The sequence below is a fragment of the Peromyscus eremicus genome, chromosome 4 (assembly GCF_949786415.1).
Source record: "Peromyscus eremicus chromosome 4, PerEre_H2_v1, whole genome shotgun sequence".
NCBI classification, from domain to species: domain Eukaryota; kingdom Metazoa; phylum Chordata; class Mammalia; order Rodentia; family Cricetidae; genus Peromyscus; species Peromyscus eremicus.
The window spans coordinates 95347543-95365843 of NC_081419.1; the positions used below are offsets into that span (position 1 = coordinate 95347543).

An 18301-nucleotide genomic window follows, 5' to 3' on the forward strand; every position below is an offset into this window, starting at 1 on the left:
AAGATAACGTTTGGCTGCTGGGAAATAGTTTGCTATAAGGGCATGGCATTTGGCTGCTTATATTAGATTACATTTTTTTTTTTTTTTTTTTTTTTTTTTTTTTGAGACAGGGTCTTTCTACATAGCCCTCGGCTGTCCTGGAATTCATTATGTAGACCAAGCTGTCCTCAAACTCATAGAAGTCTGTCTGCTCATGCCTCCCAAGTGCTGGGGTCAAAGATGTGTACCACCACAATTCTCTTAATATCCAGTCCAGCAGAGATGATGGGCTGTTTGTTAAGATAACCTGAAGTAATTAGAGGTTCTGTGCAGTTTGAAGGGAAATGCCTGGGTAGAGAATGAGGAATCTGGTTTTGTGTGTTGCTTTTGCTATGTGTGAAGTGACAGATTTTGTTGCTGTATATTTTCTAGGATGATTTTTCAGGATTGTCACCTTATGAGAGGAAGAGGTTGAAGAACATCAGAGAAAATGCAAACTTTTTTGCTTCCCTTCAGTTATCTGAGGTATGTATGGAGTTTGAAATGAAAACCACGATGAGATAATTAGATGATAATTTTCCACCTCAAGTGAGGGAAGGCAAAATTCAAGCAATGCTTGGTATAAGGTCAGTTGGTTTGTGGTCTTTGTCCTCCTATTTTGGGACAGTCTCCCTGGAACTCACTGTGTAGATCAGGCTGGCCTTGAATTTACATTGACATGTCTGCCTCTGCCTTCTGAGGGCTGAGATTAAAGGGTTGCACCACTACATCCAGCTTGCTTTGCTTTGCTTTTTTTCTTCTTCTTCCCTCCCTCCTTTCCTTCCTTCATCCAAGACAGGGTGTTTCTGTAGCCCTGGCTGTACTGCAGCTCACTCTGTAGACCAGTCTGGCCTCAAACTGCAGGCTGGCCTTGAACTCTGCCTAAGGGCATGCACCACCACCACAAGGCTGCTTGTTTTTCTTTGTGTTTCCTGTTGAGACACACTTTTGTAAGCCTGCTGGTGGGTGCTGCATGCTGTGTTCCCCGAACTTGAGAGGTGGAGGCTAGACAATAGACTTTCTTTCTTTCTTTCTTTTTATACTTTTTTATTTTATTCGTGTTTTACTTGCGTGTATGACTGTGTGAGTGTGTTGGATCTCCTGGAACTGGCGTTACAGACAGTTGTGAGCTGCCATGTGTGTGCTGGGAATTGAACTCAGGTCCTTTGGAAGAGCAGTCAGTGCTCTTAACTGCTGAGCCATCTCTCCAGCCCCTGGACAATAATATTTCAAGGTCATACATAGTAAGTTTGAGGCCAAACTGGGATACATGAAACTATCTCAAAAAAACAAGAACAATAAAAGAAGCTTGTACAGCTCTTTAAAAAAATATATTAACGAAGAGGTTCCCAGATGGAGTTAATATATTTTTTTTAAGATATATTTATTTTATGTATGAGTGCTCTATCTGCATGTACAACTTTATGCCAGAAGAGGGCATCAGATCCCCACTACAGACGGTTGTGAGCTACCATGTGGTTGCTGGAAATTGAACTCAGGACCTCTGGAAGATCAGCCAGTGCTCTTAACCGCTGAGCCATCTCTCCAGACCCTTAATATTTAATTCTTTGAAAGAAGAAGATGTAGGATAAATCTGAAGAATCATGTTTTGATTTAATGTTTTTTTTTTTTGTTTTTTTGTTTTTCTTTTTCTTTGGCTCTGCTGGATCAGATCCAGGGATCTGTACATGCTAGGCCAGCTCTACCTGTGAGTAATATCCCCATGCAGCCTGGTTCATGTTTCTTAATAGATATTATTACCATGTTTAATTGACTGTAGGCATCTTTTTTCACTCTTTTGGTATGTAGATGTTTGGCAGTCAAAGGTCAATCCAGGTATTGTCCTTAGGAGCCATCCGCCTTGTTTTTGAGACAGGATCTTTGACTTGAACCTGGTGCCTGCCAGTTAGACTCCGCTGGCTGTCAGTGAGTCCCAGGGATTAGCCTGCCTCTGCTCTCTCCAGTGCTTCCATACCTGGCCTTGTTTTCTGAGGCAAAGTCTCACTCTGTAGATCAGGGTTAACCTTGACTAAATAGCAGGTTCAGAGCTAGCCTGTACCACAGGAAAAAAGAAAGAAAACAATTTACATACTCTGCTTGTGATTTTAATTAATCCAAACTACAGTTTGAGAGTCTGGAGAGATGACTCTGAGCTCTTCCACAGTGTGGAGGTTCAATTGCCAGCACCCATGTGGTGGCTCACAAATGTTTGTAATTCTGCTTTTAGGGGATGTCTTCTTCTGGCCTCTGCAGGGAAAATACTCATACATGTGAAATAAAAATAAATCTTAAAGCCCGAGCGGTGGTGGCACATAGCTTTAATCCCAGCACTTGGGAGGCAGAGGCAGATGAGCCTCTGGTTTGAGGCCAACCTGGTCTACAAGGCAAATTCTAGGATAGCCAGGGCTATACAGAGAAACTCTATCTAGAAAAATAACAACAACAAAATCTTTTTTAAAAAAAGTTGTAAATTTAGTTATGAAAAATATAACCTATAACTTTTCTGGAAAATGTCCAAATAGGTTTCCAGCACTATAGATTGAATTTTGTGGTTTGTATATGTATGTGTAGGAGTGTATACCTTTTATATGTGTTTGTATGTGAACCTGTTTCATCTTTTGTTTTTGAGGTCTCACCATGTAACTCTGCTGACCTGGAACTCACTATGTAGATCAGGCTGGCCTCAAACTCAGCGATCCACCTACTTCTTCCTCACAAATACTGTGATTAGAGGAATGTGCCACCATGCTCAGCCCATGTCTTATTATTTTTTAATTTTCTTAACAACATTTAATTTTGAGAAAGAGGTAGAGAAAGGCAGACTGCATGGGTGTGCACGGGTGTGCCCGTGTGTGCCCGCGTGCCATGGCACATGCGTGGAGGTCAGAGGGCAACTTTCAGGAGTCACTTCTCTCTTGCCCCCGTGTGGGTCCTCTGAACTCAGGTCATCAGGCTTGGTAGCAAGTGTTTTTATGGATCGAGCCGTCTCACTGGCTCTTACTGTTTTTTGGGTTTTTTTTTTTGACAGTCTTGCTATGTAGCCAGGCTGGCCTTGAACTTACTACATTTATGTGTCCTACTTCAGCCTCCTGAAGGTTGGGATAGGTGTGAGCCATCTCACTTTGCTTATTAGTTTTTTAAATTTGTTTTTGCAATACTGTGATTAAAACCAAGCCTGTGCATTCTAGGCAGGTGCTGTGCTCCTGAACCATCCTGCCAGCCCTGTAATAGTATATTTGATTAAATACTGTGTTTAGTCATGTGAACTCACAAGCAGCTTGGTTCAAGGTACCAGAATGCCAGTATATTAGATGGTGTTATGTGCTTGCTTTTATTATTTATGGTATTTATCTCATGTCTATTACCAAGAATAAGTATCGAATCTTAAAAAATCTGTATTTCCTAAATAAGCCTGGATATAGTAGCAAATACTTACTGCTTTAATGAGTAGACAGTGTATTTATATGGTAGCATTTTTATGTGAACGAATATTTTATGTGCTTTTCAGTCAGCTGCAAGGCTCCGTGGAATGATAAAGAAGAGCCAGCCGACTGAATCAAAGAGGTAAAAGACGGGCTTAACGTTGACTAGACCACGATATTTTGCTGAGGATTTTAAATTTGAGACATTGACTTGCAGCCTAAACTGGCCTCAAGCTTCTTATCTTCCTGCCTCCACCTCTCGAGTGCTGGGATTATGGCACGTGCTGCCATGCCTAGTTTGTGTATTTTATTGTTAGCAAAGATTGGTGATTCTTCGGAAGTCACTGGAGTCTGAAGGTTTGGCACTTAGTGTTCATAGAGGCAGTCATATCAAGTAGGGAGTATGGTGGTTGTACAATAGAGAGAATACAGCCTTTGAAATTGAACAAACATTGGCTGGAGCAATGGCTCAGTGGATTATCAGCAATTGCAGAGGACCTGGTTTGGTTCCTAGCACCCACATGGCAGCTTATAACTGCCTGTAACTTAGTTCCAAGGGATTCAATCCCCTCTTCTGGCCTCTGGGAACTCTTGAATACACATGGTGGTGTATAAACTCATGCAGGTTCTCACACATATACATATACATCCTGGTTGTCCTGGAACTTCTCCAGGTTAGCTAGAACTTCTTCCATCATGTGGGTCCCAGCCTTGGCTGCAGGCCCCATACCCACTGAACCATCTTGCTGGCCCAGATATATTATCCCCACGCCCCACCCCACCCCCATGTGTATGTGTGTCCATGCATGTTGTGTGTCCGTGCGTGCTTGTGTGTCCGTGCATGCTTGTGTTTGTACTATGTGTATATGTGGTGCATGCACGTGAGTGTATGGGTATAAATGCTTTCGTGAATGCATGCATGCATGCAGAGGACATTGGGAGTTTTCCTTTTATTGTCTACCTTATTGGTGTGAGACAGTGTCTCACTGAACTGGAAGCTCTTTTGGGCTAGGCTGGCCAGCTAGCTCTTGGGATCTCCTTGTTTCCACCTTCCATTGCTGGTCTTACAGGCATGTGCATGCACATCTAGCTTTCTGTGTGGTGTGGGCATTCAGACTCAGGTTCTCATGTTTGCAGACCACCCGCTGAGCCATCTCCCAGCCCTGTTTGTTTTTGTAAGATGGAGTGCCACTGTGTAGCCTAAGTTAACCTGGATCTCACTGCAGCTCAGACTGGCCTCAGACTTGTGGTTCTCCTGCCTCCAGTTGGAATGACAGCACTTTCCTCCTTGGTTTATGAAGAGTGCTTCTCGGTGCACATTTGTTGCTGGGGTTGGAAGGGGGAGGGTGGTGGGGGGCTCACACGTAATAGGTGAGTGTTTTTTTACTTCTGAGCTGCGCTCCAGCCATTGTTCTTAGCCTGGGAAATCCTAGGTGAGTGGGGAATCTCAGAAGTAGATTCCCATGCAGGTCATATGATTGTGTAAATTATTACATACGCTTAGTGGTTTGTTTTTTTTTAATATTGCTGTGGATCAAATCGAACTTCATGTATTCTAGGCAAGTGCTCTACCACTGAGCTACACTATCAATGCTATTTATTAGTTTTTGGAAGTAATTTAAGAAGTATCTCTTTTCTCAGCTTTCCCCTCCCACCCCCTTTTCTTTTTTCTTTTTGCCACATTTTTTAGTGAATTCGCTATGTGTGTATGTATATGTGTGTGTTTATGTATTTGCAAGTGTGCATGAAGACTAGGGGCCAAAGGCATTTTCTCATTGAGATAACATCCTAAGCCATATTTCATTCTTTTATGGTTGCATATTATATTATTAGATTCTGTGTTCTTTTTTTAATTAGTTTTTTTTTTTTTTTGTTTTGTTTTGTTTTTTTGAGACAGGGTTTCTCTGTGTAGCTTTGCGCCTTTCCTGGAACTCACTTGGTAGCCCAGGCTGGCCTTGAACTCACAGAGATCCGCCTGCCTCTGCCTCCCCAGTGCTGGGATTAAAGGCGTGCGCCACCACCGCCCGGCTTAATTAGTTTTTTTTTTTTTTTTTTTGATGTAGCTATTTTATGTGTATGAATGTTTTATCTGCATATATGTCTGTGTATCACATGAATGCTTGGTGCCTGAGTAGATTAGGAGAAGGTTTGGGTCCCCAAGATGGAGTTAATGATGATTGTAAGCCACCAAGTGGGTGCTGAGAATTGAACCCAGGTCCTCTGCCATAACAAGTGCTCTTGACCACTAAGCCATTTTTCTAGCCCCAGTTTTGTTTTGTTTTTCTTTTGAGAGAGGGACTCACAGTGTATCTCAGGGTGTATTAGAACTCACTATGTAGCCCAGGCTGTTTTCAAACTCATGGAAATCCTTCTATCTTTGTCTCTCATTTGCTGGGGTTTCAAGTGTGAGCCACTATACCTGGCATTATTCTATTAGATATGTGTCTATTTTAGCTGAACTATGCAGATCTTGTCTGCTGGACCTGGGATCTGAGGACCTGAAAGAATGAGGCGGACTACAGTCTAATGCTGTAGACAACCTTACTTCAGTTTTTTTTTTAGAGCTGAGCTCTACCACTGAGCTAAATCCCCAACCCTTTGGTGTACTTTTATACACAAATATAACAAAGCAATGATCCAGGGAAGGCTGTTTGAGTTACATGTCAGAAAAAACATGTAAATAAACATCAGTAAGCATATACTAATTATTAACAGAGCAGCTCTTCCCCAAAATTTTCTCAGGACAGAGTAATTGAAACAGAATTGCCCGGCACGTACTGTAGATTATATCTGGGAAAGCAGGAAAGCAAGGCGTAAGGCCATATCAGATTCAGGGCACACTGACCAGATTGGCTTCCATAGCTATGTTCTGACATTCAACAAGAATAAACATGTCTTATAAATTGAATGTAAATGTTTGTCACAGGAGGCATGAAATCACATCTAAGAACAATCCAGGGAACAAATGTACCTCTGCCTTTTTACCTGGAGCTGCTCTCACAGTTTGCCAGGACATGGTTCATCACATGTCATTCTTTTTTGACCATGTTCTGACAGATGTGTGTGACATGCTTTGTTTAATGGCTCTTACTTCTTCACATTAAGCTTTTCGGTTTAGATTATTTTGAGACTTTATTCAAATCAGTGTGGCGAAGAAGTGATAGATGGGTGGTTCAGAGCACTTGAAGCCCTTGCAGAGTACTCAGGTTTGATTCCCTGCAATTACACTGACAGGCTCACCACTACCTGAATCTCTAGGTCCAGGATATTTAATACCTTTTCTGACCTGTGGGCACTGTATGCATGTGGTTCACAAACAAGCACACGACACACACACACACACACACACACACACACACACACGCACGCACCAAAAAGCCAGTGCAGCTATGTTTCTTTTCCTGTACAGTGTGTGAATATGCCTAAAGTACACATTCCTAATGTTTGTTCCTTAAATTAAAATTTCTAAGTACAGGACCTGAGAGATGGCTGAATGGTCAAGAGCATATACTGCTCTTCTTGGAGGCCTGGGCTTGGCTCCCAGCACCCACAGCAGTGACTCATTGGCACCCGTAACTAATTCCAGGTGACTGGATGCCCTCTGGCCTCCTTGGGCACCAGGCACACATACATACATAGACATAAAAATAAAAATGTCTTTAACAAGTTACTAAATACATTTTACCATTCAGTGAGAAAGCATGAGTATTTCCTCTCCTCCGTTAGAAAGAGGCCTAAGAAGAAAGAAAATGAGATTGGCTGTCGAAGGTCCATGCGATTGTTGAAAGTAGACCCTTTGGGAGTTCCCTTGCCAGCAGCTCCAGCACAGCCTACATTCGAAGAAGAAGAAAATGTAAGAAAAAGTGCAAATACAGTGCATTTAGCTTAACCAAATACTGAAACACTTAAAGTATTTGAAACCAGACTGATGGGTTTTTTTTGTTATGTTTCACTTTTATTAATTTAATACTTGGATATTGTATGACTTAATAAGACTTCAGAGTTGAGTTGTTAACACTGGGTAATACTCGGTGTATCTACAGGAAATTGTGGAGTAAATTACTTGTTCTTTGTGAACTTCAGTTTCTACATTAAAAAAAATGGTATATGGATCACATGTGTAATCTCAGTGTTTGGGAGGCTAAGGCAGGAGGATTGTCACAAGTTTGAGGAGAGCTGGGTTACATAGTTCAAGGCTACCTGAGCTAGATAGTAAGAGTGTGTCTAGAGTAAAAAGCAAAGGAAATATCAATAGAATATTGTTAGGGTAAAATTAAGTAGAATCCATAAACTTCTTTATATTATGTTAAGGGTTTAGTAAGTAATAAGTGGTAGCATTTAATACTGTGTAATATTTGATCAAACTGATGAGGATTGGGCTGGGGAGCTGGCTCAGTGGGTGAAATGTTTGCTGTACAAATAGTACCTGAGTTTGAATCCCCAGAACCCATGTAAAGCTGGGTATGGCACTATGCACTTAATTCCATAGTAAGATGGGCAACTGAGACTAGAGAACTCTAGAAACTGGTGGGCAGCTGGCCGGGTGTATGTAGCGGCAAACAGTAGAGACCCTGTTTTAAAACAAGATGAGGACCACCAACACCAGAGGCTGTTCTGACTTGTGCATGTGTGATATGTGTGTGCATCCACATTCACATGATGCATATACATCATACATACACAAAATGAAAATGAAGAGGATCCCTTGATAGAGCTTTTTTGAAAACAGGTACTCATGTAGCCTAGGCTGGCCGTGAACTTACTATGTAGTTCAGGGTGACCTTGAACTTCTGATCCTGCTTCCACCTTCCCAGTGCTGAGATTAGAGGTATAATCCACCGTAGCTGCTTTGTGTCATGCTTCCTAGGCAAGCATTCTGCCAAGTGAAATACATCTCAGGCTTTGGCATGAATTTTGAGACTTTTTGTCTAGGAATATCATTATGTAACTAACTGAAGCTGGCCTGAAACTCATGATCCCCCTACCTTGTCCTCCTGAGTGCTGGGATTACAGGTGGGTACCACCATGTACCATTTTTAGCAGCCAACCATTTTTAAACGCCTACTATGTGCCACTGTTGTTGATGTTGAAAGTAGTGAAAATGAGAACCAGAACCCTGGCTCTTCTGTTTATGTTCTAGGACAAACAACCTTTTGCCTTTTCTTTTTGATAGCCTTTGTTACCTCCTGGACCCTTAGAAATGATTCCTGAAAACCAGGATGACAGCAATGAACTGTTCAAAGCATCTTTGAAGACATGGGCTGAGATGAGCAAGGTATCAATTGGGAGGCTTTCACAGCTTTTAGAATCACCTAAGGAAATTTCTGTGTGTATATATGAACTTAGTCCTTGGTCTTTTCCAATGTTGCAGACAAGTAAGGAGAGGACCAAGGAGGGACTATCTAGCATTAAAAGGTAAGTTAAAATTCTTTGCCTTTGTTTTATTTTTGACCTTTGTTTTATACTTTTTGAGATGCTAGCAGTATAAAAGCTATAGTATAGGGGCTGGAGAGATGGCTCAGCAGTTAAGAGCACTTGACTGCTCTTCCAGAGGTCCTGAGTTCAATTCTTAGCAACCACATGGTGGCTCACAACCATCTGTAATGGGATCTGGCGCCCTCTTCTGGTGTGCTTAAGGAAAGAGCACTCATATATAAAATACATTAGTAGATGTTGTATAGGACTTTTTAAAAAAGCTATAATATATATTTTATACTATTAGAGGAAACCTTGAAAGTAGTGGAAAAACATCATCCATTCCTACTGTTTCTATGCTAGCAGTTGTTTGCTTGCTCACTTGTTTGATAGTGTTAAGGGTTAAATAAACTAAAGCTTGAAGTGTGCTAGGCAAGTGCTCTACCACTGAGCTATGTCTCTAGCCCTATGTTGTAGACATACATATTATTTTATTTATTTACTTTTTTTTTTTTTTTGGTTTTTTCAAGACAGGGTTTCTCTGTGTAGCTTTGCGCCTTTCCTTGAACTCACTTGGTAGCCCAGGCTGGCCTCAGACTCACAGAGATCCACCTGGCTCTGCCTCCCGAGTGCTGGGATTAAAGGCGTGCGCCACCACCACCCAGCTTATTTACTTTTCTTAAAACAGAGTCTCACTGCATATTCTGGCTGGCCTCAAACTCACAGAGATACCCTTGCCTCTGCCTCCCGAGTGCTGGGATTAAAGGCGTGTACCACCATATCTGGCTCTATTTTTTTTTTTTTTTTTTTTTTGGTTTTTCGAGACAGGGTTTCTCTGTGTAGCTTTGCGCCTTTCCTGGAACTCACTTGGTAGCCCAGGCTGGCCTCGAACTCACAGAGATCCGCCTGGCTCTGCCTCCCGAGTGCTGGGATTAAAGGCGTGCGCCACCACCGCCCGGCCTGGCTCTATATTTTAATATACTTATTTTTATGTGTATGAATGTTTTGCCTACATGTACATGAGGGTAGTGCATGTGCCTGGGTGCCTACAGAGACCGGAAGAGGGCACCGAATCCCTTGGAACTGATTGTAAGCCGCCATGGGGGTGCTAGGAACTGAACCTGGGTCCTCTGGAATAGTAGCAAGTGTTCTTAACCATTGAGTCATCTCTCCAGCCCCCTGTTTTGGGGTGAAGTATCCCTAAGTTGTTCAGGCCACTTTAAACTCATTCTGTAGCCTAGTGTTTTAGTTTAATTTTCCATTGCTTTGAGGAAATACTCTCACAAAGGTAATTCAAGGAAGACCAGGTGTATTTGGCTCACAGTTCCAGGTCATAGTCTTTCACTGTGGCAGTTTCCAGATGGCAGGAGCTGGAAACAGCTGGTCACGTAGTCACAGCCGAGAGCAGAAACAGTTAATGCGTGCATGCTGTGTGCAGCTTGGTTTCTCCATTCTTTGTTTGTTTGTTTTTTTTTTTTTTCGAGACAAGGTTTCTCTGTATTTCCCTCGCTGTCCTAGAACTTGTTCTGTAGACCAGGTTGGTTTGGAACTCAGAGATCTGCCTGCCTCTGCCTCCCTAGTGCTAGGATTAAAGGCATGTGCCACCACTGCCCTGCTTTCTTTTAGGTATTTCGAAAAAGTATATTGGCTCTCCATTATTTTTTAATTAAAATTTTTTTTTTTTTTTTTTAGACAAGGTCTCACTATATAGACCAGGCTGGTCTTGGACTCACAGAGATCTGCCTGCCTCTGCCTTGAGAGTGTTGGGATTAAAAGGGTGCATCACCATACCCTGCCTATTCTCTACTCTTACACAATTTTGGCTTCTCTGCCTAGGGAATAGTGCCAACCACATTGGGTGGATCTTACATCAATTAAATAATCAATATAATTCTTCATAGACATGCCCCCAGACCAACTGGGTTTTAGACAGTCTTTCTTCACAAGTGTCAGGTTGAAAATTAAAATTAAAGTCTGCATGCAGTCAGGCTCATTTTTAAGTTGCTAAGATTACAGACCTTCAGTAGTAGGCCTGGCCTGACACAGGTCAGAAACTTTATGAAGGTAGAGACTTTATCTCACCCTTAACATTGTTTGGTAGATAGTATATATTCAATGTTGAACAAATGAATTCACAATTTTTTTTTTTTTAAAGATTTATTTATTATGTATACAGTATTCTGCCTACATGCATGCTTGCAGGCCAGAAGAGGGCACCAGATCTCATTACAGATGGTTGTGAGCCACCATGTGATTTCTGGGAATTGAACCCAGGATCTCTGGAAGAACAGCCAGTGCTCTTAACCGCTGAGCCATCTCTCCAGCCCCCATGAATTCACATTTTATATATATATAGTTTCACATTGTGCCTTTTTTCTTGGGTAGTTGCACATTTACTAGAGCACACTTTTACCCATTTGATGTTTGGAGTTTCTGTTTAGGCATGTGTGTGTATGTGTGTGCAGTGTGTGTGTAAGTGCATACATAAAAGTAGACTCTTTTCTTAGGTTTCCTGACATGGGACTAATGAGTCGAACAGTGGGGACATCCTTATGGTTTTTATTATGCACTATTGAATTGTTTCTTTAAAATCTTTTCTTGTTAAAATCTATGAACTCATGAAGTATGTGTGTACAGAGAGCATACTCCTCTGTGGCTGCCCCTACTAAGCCACATCCCCAGCCCCGTCATGTCATGCTTTAACTCTAGCCTCCTAAGTTTTGATATCATCATTAAAATTATCAGAAGTAATTGTATAGTTGGACAATGATAACCTTGATTTCTTTGGCGTCTTTTGTCATTAGGAAGTTGGGTATTGCCAGAATTTACTAGTTGTGCTTTTTCTTTTTGGAGTTATTTTTTACTTGTTTGGACTATTGAGATTGTTTTTATCTTTAACTTACCAATTTTTGTAGCTACAAAGCCAGTTTAAGTGGTATGGTCATCAGTGAAGGTACAGTTCATAAAGTGACCAGAGGTGCCATCTCCTCTGTGGCCCTCCATCCATCAGAAGTGAGGACCTTGGTAGCAGCCGGGGCCAAGTCTGGGCAAATCGGACTTTGGGATTTGGTAAGTTGACACTGCCTTTTGGGAGATGATGTAAAGTCTGCCTGAAGGAACTGTCTTAAAGAGGATAGCCTGGAACATTTATTTATAAATGTTGCTGAGATTTGTAGTTGTGTGCTTCATGATTCCAAATTTTAGAAATCTGGCAGAATTTAAATTTGTTTTATAGAACTAACATTTTTAGCTTGAGTATCTTTAGCCATCTGGACATAAATTATCTGGCAGGAGACATTAATGTATATGTGAAAAATTTGCATATGAAAAGTAAGTTTTAAAATTATGTTCAAAATAGGGTCTGCTATGATTTGAATGTTATGTCGTCTCCATATTCATGTTGTATTATTTTCTTAATGTTTTGTTGTTGGTTTATTTATTTATTTTTGAGACAATTATGTAGACTAGGCAGGCCTTGAAATCTCAGAGCTCAGCCTGCCTCTGCTTCCCAAGTTCCAGGATTAAAGGTGTGACACCTAAAAGTTTTTTGTTTTTTTTTTTTTACATTTATGTTGTTTTATTTTTAATTTAAAAGTTTATGTTTATGAGTTTGGTTTTCTTTCTTTCTTTTTTTTTTTTTTAATGTGTGCCTGTGCACTACATTACATGCTTTATGCCCAGAGAAGTCAGAAAAGGGTGTTGGATCCCCTGGGACTGGAGTTACAGACTGTTGTGAGCTGACATGTGGGTGCTGGGAATTGACCTGAATCCTCTGGAAGAGCTCTTAATCACTGAGTCATCTATCTCTCTAGCCTGTTTAACTTTTTAAAGTGTGTGTGTGTGTGTGTGTGTGTGTGTGTGTGTGTGTGTGTGTTAGGGTGTTGGTGCCACAGTGTGCATGTATGCCGGTCAGGACCACCTGCTGTGACTGGTTTGTTTATACTGTTCTGGGGATTGAACCCAGGGCTTTGTATATGCTGAGCAGGCACTCTGCCAACGGAGCTACATCTTAGCACCTTTTTGTTTGTGTATTTATAATTTTGTTGTTATTGTACAGCTCAGTTGGTAGAGTGTTTGCCCAGCATGCAGGAAGCTTTGGGTTTGTTCCCTAGCTCTTTAGGGAAAAAATATTTCAGAATGGAAAAGCTTGACGAAAGAGTTGATGATCATGGGGTTAGATAGTGGCTCAGCTGTTTAGAGGCCTTGCTGTTCTTTCAGAGTTCCCAGGTTCTATTCCCAGCACCCACAGAACAGCTCACAACCATCTGTAACTCCAGTTCCAGGGGAGCCAATGCCTTCTTCTGGTCTCTTCATGTACCAGACATTCATGTATACATAAAATAAAATTATAAGTTTTGTTTTGTTTTGTTTTTTTAGACAAGATCTCTTTGTAGTCCTTGGATATCCTGTAACTTGGCTATGTTGATCAGGCTGGCCTTGACCTCACAGAGCTCCACCTGCCTCTGCCTCCCCAGTCCTGGGATTAAAGGTATACCCATCATGCCTGGCTCTAAAATAAATCTTAAAAGAAAAAAAAAAAAGATCAGCTCCAGGTATGGTGGCTCACACCTTTAATTCCAATACTTGGGAGGTGGGGATAGGTGGATCTGTGAGTTCAAGTCCAGCCTGGTCTACTTACTGAGTTCCAACCCATTCAGGGCTGCATAGAGAGACCCAGTCTCAGAAAAACAAAAACAAAACAACAACAAAAGAATTGCTGCTCAGAACTGAAGTATCTTTTTTATAATTTTATGTAGATGGATGTATTGCCTGCATTTGTCTTCAGTGACGTTATAATTTTATGTGTTTGAGTGTTTTGCCTGCATATATGTTTTAATGACAAGCACCTTTACCTGCTGAGTCATCTCACTGTCCCATACATTGTATTTCTACATTTTTTTATTTTTTTAAAAATAATTTTACCCTTTCTCTTTCTTCTCTCCAACTTTTCCCATTTCCCCCTTGTTCTCTCAAATTCATGGCCTCTATTTCTTTAGTTGTTATTACATAAATATGCATATATCTTCTTATATTTTTGGTTGTGAGCCTAGCCTTTAACGGCTGAGCCATCTCTCCAGCCCGCATATATCTTCTTAATATAATTCACTCAGTTCTTATGTTACTTTTATGTATATGATTTCAGAGATGACCACTTGGTATTGAATAACCCATACTTTTTTTTTCCCCCCGGTGTGTGTGTGTGGGGTGTTTCGAGACAGGGTTTCTCTGTGTAGTTTTGGTGCCTGTCTGGGATCTCGCTCTGTGGACCAGGCTGGCCTCGAGCTCACAGAGATCTGCCTGCCTCTGCCTCCCGAGTGCTGGGATTAAAGGACGTGCGCCACCACTGCCCAGCAAATAATCCATAATTTTTTTTTTTAATTTATTTATTATGTATATGGAAGAGGGTGCCAGATCTCATTACAGATGGTTGTGAGCCACCATGTGGGTGCTGGGAATTGAACTCAGGACCTCTGGAAGAGCAGTTGGTGCTCTTAACCTCTGAGCCATCTCTCCAGCCCCCCATAATTTTTTATATTAAATTTTTTTTATACTTTATTTTTGTTTTACATATGGGTGTTTTGTCTTCCTGTATGTGTGTGTACCAGGTGCATTCCTGAAAGAGGGCAACAGATTCCTTGGCATTAGAGTTACAGATGGTTATATGTTGTCATGTAGGTGCTGGGGATCCAACTCAGGTTCTCTGCAAGAGCAGCAAATAATTTTAACTGCTGAGCCAACTCTCCAGAGGGTTTTGTTTTGTGTTTTGTTTTCTGAGGGGAGGTCTTGCTGTGTTTCCTGGACTAGCCATAACCACTACCTCCCACAACATTCCCCCGCTCAGGTGATCCTTCTGAGTAGCTGTGATCATTGATGTGTGCCGTCTCAACTGGCAGATGGCAGGGGTTTTGTTGCCTCTGTTAAGAAGAAGCTAGTTTGTTAGTTGCCCAAAGCTGGACATGTGAAATTAATGTGGCTGGGTATTGTTAAACTGAATATGAGGAAACAAAAATTCCAATATAAAGTTGATTCTGGGCCTGGGAAATGCTCAGAGGGTAAAGATGCTTGTGACCTGAATTTGACCTCAGAATTCATGTGAAAGGAGAGAGCTGACTACTGCAATGTGTCCTCTGACTTACACATGTGCTTCATGGCCTGTATATGGGTGTGTTGTACATGCATACACATGCTCTTAAAAGGTTCTGATTGTCTGGGAGAGTGAGTGTAGTTAGACTAAAGACTCAGTATATTCCTATGTGAATACTTTAATGATATGAAGACATAGCAACCATTACTACTTTTCACTAGTTTTGTCTTTTCCCTCACCTCCAACTTTCTTCCAGACCCAGCAATGTGAAGATCAGGTATATGTTTTTTATCCCCACAGTCAGCCCGTTAGCTGTCTTTACTTCTCACCCACCAATCCAGCCCACCTACTGTCACTGAGCTACGATGGCACACTGCGATGTGGGGACTTTTCCAGTGGCATTTTTGAAGAGGTAAATGTTAATGTGTTTACAACCTGATATCAGATGATATTCTGGAATATTTCTGAAATGGTACGCTTGATTCCTGTATCAGTCAGATTGAGAGAAGTTTGTTGTACAGTTTAGGGACTAAGTTCAAGCCTTAGACGGTCTATTATCAGTTGTGTTTGTAACTTTGTGTTTGTGTCTTTAAAAGTTACTCAGCGTCTGTGCCTCCATTTCCTTAGCTATGAAATGGGATAGTCTTACAGAGTTGTCATGAAAATTAAATTGAATTAGTGGGAATAAATTATGTTTTATTTTTTGAGGTAGGGTATCACTAAGAAGCCCAGGCTGGCTTTGAACTGATTGGTGATCCTCCATCCTCTGCCTCCAGAATATCTGGGACTACATTGTGGGTACATGCCACACATTCTTGTTATATAATTGTTTTATTTGTGGAAAAGAAAGCTTTTGAGTAAAAGTACTGAACTGTTTCTAGGCTTGAGCCTTGTGCATATTCATTTTGAGAAAAATATTAAAATATATTTTTATTTATGGACATTCTTACATTATATATACTCCAAACCTTTGGTCTATACCACAACACATAAACTACATAAAAATAAAATAGAATTTTCTATAGTCTTCCAGCTAAGATTTAACTTTCTTTTTGTGTGTGTGTGCATGCTAGAGATTGGATTCAGAGCTAAGGAACATGCTAGGTAAGAGTTCTACTACTGCTGGGTGGTGGTGGCACACGCCTTGGACCCCAGCACTTGGGAGGCAGAGGCAGGTGGATCTCTGTGAGTTTGAGGCAAGTCTGGTCTACAGAGCGAGATCCAGGACAGGCACCAAAACTACACAGAGAAACCCTGTCTTGAAAAACCAAAAAAAAAAAAAAAAAAAAAAAAAAAGAGTTCTACTACTGAGCCAAACCCATTTTTAAAAAAGTCTCATACACAGTTGACCTGACACCCCTTATGTAGCCAAGACTAACCTTGAGCTTTTGATCCTCTTGCTTCCCTCTCCCAAATGCTGTGATTATGTAGGTATGCACCATGATGCCCGGTTTATGCAGTCCTTAGGATCAAACCCAGGGATTTATGCGTCCTGGTAAATGCTCTGCCGACTGAGCTCCATTCCACCTCTCTCCCAGCACACTTCTGACATAGATGGTAAAGAGATTAGCTCAGTTGTTTTGACCCAGCAAAGTCAGAATGGACAACAGGTATTAGTGATATTGTGTTCTCTGGCAAGAAACAGACACCAAAAGGGTTTTATCTTTAACCATCTCTTGAGGATAAGGCCTTTCTGGTGGAATATATGCCTGTTTGAGACCAGCGAAGTCTGGAGGTTTAGCTCAGTGATAGATATATGCTTACCTAACATGCATATAACCGTGTTTGTTTTCCAACATGGCAGAAAGGAAAAAAATAAAGAATGGTTGAAGGAATCTGGGTGCTTAGACTTTTGTTGTCTGTTTTGTTTTGAGATAGGATCTTTCTATATAGTCCTGGCTGTCCTGCAGGAACTCACTCTGTAGACCAGCCTGGCCTCGAACTCACAGAGATCCACAGTCTCTGCCTCCCTGAATACCGGGATTAAAACTTTGTAGTACTTATTTTTAAAAGCATGTTCAATTTGGGGCTGGGAGAGATAGTTCTTGGTAAAGTGCTCACTGTACAACCAGGAGGACCTGAGTTCAGTCCCCAGAACCCATATGCACTGCTGTGCAAGGGCTGGAGAGATGGCTCGGTGCTTAAGAGTACTTGCTGCTTTTCCAGAGACCTAGGTTCAGTTCCCAGTACCTACATGGAAGCTTAAACCATCTGTACCTCCAGTTCCAAGAGATTTGATGCCCTTTTCTGATGACCTTGGACACCAGGCATGCATGTGGTATATCCATCTATGCATGCAAGCAAAATACCCACACACATGAAACAAAAATAAATCTTTTTTTCTTATTTATTTTGAGATAAAATAGATAATCTTTAAAAACCAAAATAAAACCCCTCTGTTCATGATGGCATACACTTACAGTCTCAGTGCCAGAGAGGCAGAGCCATGCACGTAGATCCCTGGGCCTCGGTGTCCAGTCAGCCCAGCCTTCTTGATGAGCTCCAGGCAAGTGAGAGACTGTGTGAGGACTGACTTCTGCCTCCAAATGCATATGCACAGAGTATACAGAAACAGCAGGATTTGAAAGCCGGGCGGTGGTGGTGCACACCTCCTTTAATCCCAGTGCTCGGGAGGCAGAGGCAGGCAGATTTCTGTGAGTTTGAGCCTAGCCTGGTCTACAGAGTGAGTTCCAGGAAAGGATCCAAAGCTACACAGAGAAAGCCTGTCTCAATAAATAAATAAGTAAGTAAGTAGGATTAAAAAACATTTATTCTAATAACTACTATAATATGGAATGACAGCTGCTTCTGGTTCATTTTTCACTGAATTCCTAAATTGTCTTTTTTACAAGCTGGGGAAGCTTTTCTCTATGTTGGTTTTTTTCTTTTAATTAAAGAATGAAGATAGTTAAGTTTGAATTTGTGTTTTTTGAGATAGAGCCTTGTCACATAACGTAGGTTTACCCGGACTTGTGATGTTCCTGTCACAGCCTTCAAGTGCTGGGATGAAAGGCTCGTACTTCTAGGCCCAGTTTGCCTTGGCAAATATGATTGTAGCAAACTACTTACCTTTTAGTGAAATCAGAATTAAAACAAAAATTAGTTTTTTTCTCCTTTTTTGGTGTTTGTAACTCTGGCTATCCTGGAACTCACTATGTAGACCAAGCTGGCCAAACTCACAGAGATCCTCCCAAGTGAGGTGTGAGCTACCATGTCAGATTGGAAAATTAAACATTTTGATCTGTGCTAGGGATGTAGCTCAGTTGGTAGCTTGCCTGCCTAGTAGTCACAAGGCCTTGGGTTCAGTCCTCAGCACCACACAAACTGGTGTAGTGGCACATGCTTGTAATGCTAACACCTG

The 18301-nt window shown here is 41.4% G+C and overlaps 1 protein-coding gene across 4 annotated transcripts in view; it reads left to right on the top strand.

Annotated features, from left to right (window-relative positions):
• Wdr76 (WD repeat domain 76) overlaps positions 1–18301 on the top strand; it is a 34983-nt gene that overhangs the window by 6974 nt on the left and 9708 nt on the right. For 3 of the 4 annotated variants that reach the window (XM_059261260.1, XM_059261261.1, XM_059261262.1), the window contains exons 3-9: positions 412–504; positions 3527–3582; positions 7167–7293; positions 8614–8715; positions 8812–8855; positions 11771–11924; positions 15197–15352. In XM_059261260.1, the coding sequence (XP_059117243.1) occupies positions 412–504; positions 3527–3582; positions 7167–7293; positions 8614–8715; positions 8812–8855; positions 11771–11924; positions 15197–15352 (732 nt within the window). The remainder of the gene's footprint in view (positions 1–411; positions 505–3526; positions 3583–7166; positions 7294–8613; positions 8716–8811; positions 8856–11770; positions 11925–15196; positions 15353–18301) is intronic. The other variant, XM_059261259.1, reaches the window with a different exon arrangement.